Genomic DNA, 8,114 nt, shown 5'->3' with positions numbered 1-8,114 from the left:
GCACCCGCGGCGCCCGGGGATGGGCGAGGGTTCCCCGCGGCGCTGGGAGGAGCGGAGACCGCGGGGCCAGCCGCCGTGCGCCCGGGAGGACGGGCTGCTGCGCCCCGGCCCTGCCCCAGGGGGCTCGGCTTTCCCGGGGGCTGTGGTCATCGCTGGCGGGCCGGAGCCGCTTCTTTAGGGGTTTTTTTTTTTGGGGGGGGGGTTTAACCACAAGGGGGGGGAGGGGGATCTGTTTACTCAGACCCCCCCCCCTCAATCCGCCACACCCCCCTCCCCTTGCGAATAACTCCGCACCATGACTGCTGGGGATGGAGCAGAGAGGATGGTGCCCAGGTGCCCCGCGTTGGCGTTGGCGCTGGCCGCCCTGCTGTGCGAAGGTAAAAAAACAAAAAATACAAACAAAAAAAAACCCGCGAAGTTTTTCCTCGTTGTTGTGGCGGGGGTTTCACGTGTGGGCCCCCCCCCGCGCGCGGAGGCTGCGGGCTGGACACGCGTGGGGCATGTGCGGGGGGGGGGGTGCGCGCGCGCGGCGGGGCCGGGGTGTCCCGTGTGCCCCGGGGAGGATGGGGCTGGCTGGCGTGTCCGTTCCCACGCGTGACCTTCGCCGGGCGCCTCCGTCCCCCGGCTCGCGGCGCTGGAGGGGGACGAGCAGGGCAAAGCGAAGTGACGCAAATAAACTTAAGGCGGAATCACCCCCCCCCGCCCCCCCCCGCGGCTGCGAACTGTCCGCAGGGGACTGAGGAGGCTGGGGGGGGCCCGGATCTCTCACCCTGGGGCGGGGGGGGGCAGCTCCTCCCACACTGTCCATTGGTGTGACAGTCCCTTCCTGGGCTGGCCCCTCTCCCCCACTACGGTCCTGGGGTTCATTTTCCTTGGGGGGGGGGTGCCCGAAATAGCAGCCCTCGTTCAGGTCCCGGGGGGGGGCGACCTCCCCCCCCACCCACCCAAGCCCTGCCCGACCCCTGGCAAAGCTCGCTCCAGCTTTCCCAGTCGGGAAGGCGGTGGGAGGGTTTTCCACCCACCTGCTGGGCTCTGTCGCCTTCTCTCCCACCCCTGCCTCCCCCTCGGGGCACGGGAACGCTTTCCCGCCTCCCCTCCCCTCTGGCGAGCTGCGGGACACCCAAGGCGGCACGGCTGGAGGAGGGCTGGCAAATTGAGGGTCTGGCACTGCCTCCGCCAGCGGTGGGGAGATGTGAGGGGTGGGGTCGCAGGTAGCATGAAGCCGGCTGGATTTCTCCCGGGCTGCCAGCCCCAGGCTTGCCAATCCCACTGGCGGTGGGGCCCCGGCATCCTCCCACCGAGCGGCAGGGACAGCCCCGAATCCCGAGGGCTTTGCAACCTTCTGGAGGGAAACACAGACCGCTGTGTGTTTACAAGAAATCCTGGGGAAAGTTACTGATGTCACCGCTCTGGGGCAAGGGCAGAGTTAGCGAAAAGCGAGTGAGCAGAAGCGTAAAGATCCCGACTGTACCTGGGGGGGGGTCGCTGCGCGCTCGGTGAAGACTCCCTGGTGGGAAATGCTCACCGGACACTCTCCCCGTTGTCGCAGAGAAAGAAATCCCAGGAATTTAAAACTCGTAGGTGACCTGATGCTAGTGCCACCTTTCCTGGCTGTAAGGAGATTGGCCAGGAGGCAGGGTGTTGCCTGCTTTTCTTGGCTTGATAAAGAGCAACAAGGGTTCAGGAATCGCTGGAAAAGAAAGGTCCCCCATCCCACAAAGCCTGGCTTTAACTCAAGCGGACTAGTCCCCGTGGGCCCGCATTCATGTATCTTTGCAGACAATGGGGGTTCTGCTTTAAAACAACTGATGCCCCACTGAGCCCAGGGGGACTACTCTTGCAAGACTAAAGCCTCGACCCACCGGTAGCATATTTGCTAGCATATTTAGGCTCTGATCCTGCAAGCTTACCTGAGTGGGGAGTTGAGGGCTCTGAGCGTCTCCCCTGCGGATCTGAGCATCTTGCAGGGTTTCAGGTCAATAGCAGAGGAGCCAATTAATTCATGTTTTGAAAGCAACCGACTTTAAACTATATAATATCCCTGCATTATGGTTTGCAATCGAGCGTGAGAGCAGCGTTTTATTTTGGGTCCCCCCTCCGATCTGGAGAAGGGGTCAGATTGCCTCTTGGTGGCTTTGGGGCGAACATCCCATCCCAGGCTCTTGCAGAAGTCTCGAAGGACCTTCTCCTGGAACAGCTGAACTCGCCACTGGGGGCGTGGGGTCCCGCACAGCGGTTTAGTACGAAATAATGGTAGTTAAAAACAAGTTGAATGTAGATGCGCCGGTGCCGAAATAGCGCGGTAGTTCTTCTATTTTTATTGACCATTGAGCCGCACGGCTGTCACTCTGGGTTGCAGGCATTTTGCTTGGAAACACTCGCGCTGAATGTTTAGTTATTGAAGGATTTCAGATTAAATATGAGTGAGCCTTATGATGTGAATGTAGAAGCCCAGTTACCACTATGACCTGGGACACAAGGAGTCTTTGTATGCAAACAGGACAGATTTCAATAAGGACCCTTGAGTTATGGGTGCAGAGAATGGGAAAATGCTCGTAACTGCGAAGGGAGTCAGCTTTCAGCCCTCCTGGATATGCGCCTTCCCGGGGGGAAAGAAGAGGAAGGGGCAGGCAGAAGTCGAACCCCATAGCCCTGGAGGACAGGAAAGCTCGGCAGTCTTCTCCATGGCATTGGGTCCCTCTCCGCATCTCTGCACTTAAACCTTCCTCTCTGCGCCACCGCGGAGCCTGTCCTGGGAGAATCAGTTGGGGGAAACTTTCCCTAATCCCCAGTCCGGCTGCCAATTCACAGATAGCGAGGTACAAATTACATTTCTCTCCCCAGCAAGGCGAGCAAAAGTGTTTGATCAGCTCGCCCTGGGGGACGTGAGAAAACAGACCTGGGACTCTCTGCTTGCCAAAGCTTAACATCCCCCCACCCCAGTCAACAGACATAGCCGGGGTGGGGGACGCCTGGGCAGTGTCATTGTGTTTGTTACATGCAATAGTCCTTTGCAAGCTTTTGACTCTTTGAAATATTAATTGCCGGAGTAAGACCCAGCGGTTGATTTCATTAGAGTTAGAGCGGGAGACCAGTGGTTTGCATTTGTGGACTCTTTAAAAAATTTCAAATAGAGGTGTGGATCCTTTTGGAAATCTTATATATCGTCTGCGGACCCACAGGGGTCCACGGACCACAGGTTGAAACCCACTGCTGCTGCCTGTCTCTACAGTAGTAGCAATGGAGTGGGGTTTTTTTCTTACTCATTGTAATGTGCATCTCCTTTCTTTCAGAGTAGCAGCCTTGTTAGTCTGTATTCGCAAAAAGAAAAGGAGGACTTGTGGCACCTTAGAGACTAACCAATTTATTTGAGCATAAGCTTTCGTGAGCTACAGCTCACTTCATCGGATGCGTACTGTGGAAACTGCAGAAGACATTATATACACAGAGACCATGAAACAATACCTCCTCCCATCCCACTCTCCTGCTGCTAATAGCTTATCTAAAGTGATCACTCTCCTTACAATGTGTATGATAATCAAGTTGGGCCACTTCCAGCACAAATCCAGGTTTTCTCACCCTCTGCCCCCCTTCCCCCCCAAACTCACTCTCCTTCCTGACTCTTTTATACATATGAAAACCCGCTTTGTTGCTGGAAATGTACCATCTTAGCCGACTTCTGTAACGTTCTACCTCTGCTCTTCAAACTACTCTGTGGCCTTTGGAAAGGAGCAGTGCAGTTCCAGTTCAGGCTGGTGTTTGGTGAACACCTCACAGTCCGTAAAAAGAGCAGGAGGACTTGTGGCACCTTAGAGACTAACCAATTGATTTGAGCATGAGCTTTCGTGAGCTACAGCTCAGTTCATCGGACGCATACAGTGGAAAATATAGTGGGGAGATTTTATATACACAGAGAACATGAAACAATGGGTTACAGTCTGTATGGTAACACCTATTGTTTCATGTTCTCTGTGTATATAAAATCTCCCCACTGTATTTTCCACTGTATGCGTCCGATGAACTGAGCTGTAGCTCACGAAAGCTCATGCTCAAATCAATTGGTTAGTCTCTAAGGTGCCACAAGTCCTCCTGCTCTTTTTACGGATACAGACTAACACAGCTGCTACTCTGAAACCTCACAGTCCCACTCTTCTCTTTGGCCTGTCTAATCTAGTGCACCTGTTCACCTTGGCTAGCTGCACACTAGAGCTGGCCTGTGTCATGCCCATCGGCCATGGGTTGTAGATGACAGGACAGTCTATGGTCTGTGAGCTGCACTTTCTGGGCATCACAAAACTTCACCTGAAGTTCAAATTTTCTGTGAGGCTTGGAAATATTCAGAACTCCGCCCCAGCCTTCATTATATCCGATGGGTATCTTTGCGTCTGCATCAGCTGGTTCTGTGTAGAAGCAGAAGGTGAAATGCCAAAGGGCTACAAGAAAGTGGACTTTGTGCACATTCCTGACCTGCTTAGAAGCAGAAGCCAAAGGGAATTTGATGCGCAAGCCTCTCAGTCTGAGACTGCCAGCCCTGGTTCTGCAGAGCCAAGAGGTTCAGATCCTGTACTGCTGAGGTTTGGGTCCTTTTGCTTAAATAAACTTCCAAACACTTTGATGTTTACCCATAATAGGGAGAATATTTTAAAATGATCTTACTCAAAGCATCTGGCAGCTCCTCTTTACTTCTAGGTAATGAGAATATTCCACATCTCCCCTCTAGTTATAACGAGGAGAGAATGCAATATGTTTCCTTGAGGGAAATCTGTTTGTCCACTCTCTTCGCCTTTTACCCTTGCCAGCTATAAGATGGGGAGCAGTGCACAAATTTATTGAATTTCAGCCACAACGTGGTTCCCCTTCCTGTTTTTCTGTTCCTCTCCTCACTTCTAATGAGCCTAGTGTAGCCCAGTGATGCTCAGACCTCAGTGGTTCAGGAGTCAAATTAGCGATTAACATTATTCAAAAGAGCCACAGTCATGTGAATTCATTTTTAATATACTATAGTACTATATATCATATTTAAATATTTAGTTTTATATAAAGAGTGTGTGTATGTATATGTGTGTGTGTGTATATATATATATATAAAAATTCTCCCAGCAAAATGCCTGACCAAGTATTTTATCAACTACTGTTGGTTAATAACACAGTAAAAGCATTCTGATTGGTTAATAACTTAGATTAGTTAATAATTAAATCACACAGTGGTTTAATATTGTGTTGCAAAGAGCCACAGGAGACACATTAGAGGGACTCATGTGCTCAAGAGCCGCAGTCTGAGTATCACTGGCTTAGGCAGTCACTCATTTGGGAGCATGGAAGTTGTCATTAGTAAGGACCAGATCTTGCAGGCTTTATTCTACTTATAGTCTCCATTGGCCTCAAGGATACAGGTGAAGGCCTAATGAGGAGGTTTAAGGGGGAATGATGGGACTGGCAGGATAGGCTCATTGCTTTCTCTTCAGGGGGAATGCTGCCTCCCATGCAACCAGTAGCTCAACAGGGTGGCAGCAGCTTCTGTTGACCTACACTTTAGCAGTGTTGGAATCCTGCAGGGATATGCTGGTTATTTCTTCCTGATTCATTAGCAGGTGCGTACATTAACTCTCCTCTGGATGTAAGGGTGCATGGGTCTTGGTGAAAGGGAACATAAGACTGGCCATACTGGGTCAGACCGATGGTCCGGCAACGGCCAATGCCAGGTGCTTCAAAGGGAATGAACAGAACAGGTATCAAGGGATCCAAGTGTCTTTCTGGGTGCAAGAGCTGAGGTCTAGGATGGCATGGTCTTTTCAGGGAAGCCCTAGGAGCAGCCAACCTTGAGAGAGAAAATGCTAATTTTAGTGTTATTGCTCACTGCTACTAAACCCAGCCCGTTAGAAGGGGGTCACTGTGAATGAAATACAGGGTGTGCAGTAAAACAGCTGGAGTTCACACCCTGCTCACAAACTCCCACAACACGTTTGCTCATCACCTGATAGGCTTTGAGTGCATTTGCTTGTGGACCAGAGAGGTGAGGAACAGTGAAAGGCAGGGAAATCTTCCCAAGCTTTCCGTCTGCAAGGTGGTCGCATTTTAACAAGCGCCTTTCAGGAATCGTCCGTGGTACATTACTGTTTCACCCCGACCATTTCATCTATTTTATACCCCCAGAGCCATGGCAACCTGGGGCTTTATTCAGACAGCTCTGTGGGCATCTCTGTGTCTCGGACCAGTTGTTCTGCTCTGTGTTCTCATCACCGTGTTCTGGACGGCTTTCTGAAGTGGACTCGACTTGTTTGTTCTCCAGTGTGTTGCTCAAATCACTTTGTGAGGATCCAGTGGAGAGATCATTCCCCTGTCTCTGGTGACACAATAACTGGAGTGCATGGGGCTTCAAGCAGGGTGCGCACACTTGGCTGCTAGCGGCCCCATATGCCCTGCTCTGGAGTGTATCTTCCTGGGTAGTGGTCCTTGGTCTGTTGCCGGGGCTCGGCCTGGCAGCAGTGAAACTGTCTCTAAGGTTATGTGACTAGGTATCCTGTGGATGACCTGGATGAGTTGCCCGACTTTTCACATGCCTGCCTGATTCCACCTGTAACCCTTCCCATCCTTAAGGCATTGCAATTAGCCTCCTTGCAGGTAGGAAGAGCTGAATGGGACTCTCTTTCGAATCCCTCCAGGTATTTCTGAACTGGTTGCAGTGGTCACTTTTGATCAACAGGAGGTACTGTCTCCTTCTGTGCAGGTGAGCGGGCATCAGTGCTATTGTCTGCTTGTTGGGTGAGCCGTGAAGAGCTCGGGACTGGGTCTTCCCGAGCTTACTCACTTTTGGTTTAATGAATTTACTGCCTTAATGGCTGTAAAATGTACGCAGGCCAGGAAGATCCTTGCGTGCAAAAAAGTGCTTGGAATGGAAGAGGTGGAGGGGGATTATATATGTGTGTATCTACCTGCCTATTACTCTAGCTACAGAATATGGCAGCATTTTTATGCAGAGCCATCTTTGACACTAAAAACCCAGAGTATCCATTGTACAAGAAATTTCTAAAATGTGATCACACAAGAAGTTTAAAAATGCAGATTATGTTTACAGGTTAGTACAGCATCCGTTAGATTTAAATATTTCATCTAATAAGGTTACTTTTCACAATGGAGCTTTATGTGTGCGTGTAGAATCATATGCTGCCTCCTGCTGAAAGTCCCACTAAAGGAATATATTTCAAACACTCTGATTGCACATCACACCAGTGTAAATCTGGTGTAGCTCCACTGAAATAAATGGAATTACTCTGGATTTATGGCATTGTTACTGAAATCAGAATCTGGTCCAGCGAGAGTACAGTCCTGTCCTTGCTCAATATTCTTCAGTCACTGACACGCCACCCTGATTTTGTATATTTCAAACACTAGAAAATCATTCAGCGTGTTTCAATTTTTGATCATTTTCTTCAATTTGTCAAGCTTGGTCTCAAAGCTCCGTTCACTGAAATCAGACTTTTCAGCTGATCGATCGTCTTTCTTTAGGTTTCCACTCCAAAATAGTTACATACAAAAATCCATACAGTACAATTAGTTTTGGTGTATTTTACTACTGGGCATGATCCAGGCTTCGAGACACTCACTCGAAACACTGCTGTCCCAGTGACTAAACTGGCATTAACACAGTAGGTGCTGCTTATTCTTTATAATGGACCCATATAGGGCTAGACTGGCCCCGCTACAGGAATCACTGCGGGAAGAGGGCACGGGGGAGGGGAAAACTCCCTGAGGTTCCACTTACGGAGTTCCCTCCAAATTGATATTTTGGGACCTCATGGTGGCAGGATTTGCTTTCCCATGGGAGAAGCAGGGTGTCCAGACCTCAGATCCCCAGCGTGTCATCTGCATGGAGATGTTAGGTGAAATCCTGGCTCTGCTGAAGTCTCTCATTGACTTCAGTGGGGCCAGGATTTCACCTTTGTGCCTCCTGTCCCATGCTCTAGCTCCCTAGACATGTGCCTGCCAAAGACACCATGATGCTGCTAAGGACTTGCTTGCTGATTGTTGCCCCAGGTTGTTGAACGGGGTTGCTCACAGGGTGGGGTGACTGTGGGTACAGATACATATAGCTTCAGACTGCATTAATTCATCAA

At 50.6% G+C, this 8,114-nt stretch overlaps 1 protein-coding gene across 1 annotated transcript in view; it reads left to right on the top strand.

Moving 5' to 3' along the window:
- The first annotated feature begins 236 nt into the window (after nucleotides 1–236).
- Nucleotides 237–8,114, top strand: part of TMEM132B (transmembrane protein 132B) — a 360,998-nt gene continuing 353,120 nt past the window's right edge. The window contains exon 1 of the mRNA XM_084648700.1: nucleotides 237–377. Within this exon, the coding sequence (XP_084504826.1) occupies nucleotides 296–377 (82 nt within the window). The 5' untranslated portion in view covers nucleotides 237–295. The remainder of the gene's footprint in view (nucleotides 378–8,114) is intronic.

This window comes from Lepidochelys olivacea (genome assembly GCF_965140295.1).
Source record: "Lepidochelys olivacea isolate rLepOli2 genome assembly, chromosome: 15".
In the NCBI taxonomy this organism is placed as follows: domain Eukaryota; kingdom Metazoa; phylum Chordata; order Testudines; family Cheloniidae; genus Lepidochelys; species Lepidochelys olivacea.
Note: the sequence above shows the minus strand (reverse complement) of the source record. Positions and strands in the feature narration are given on the sequence as shown.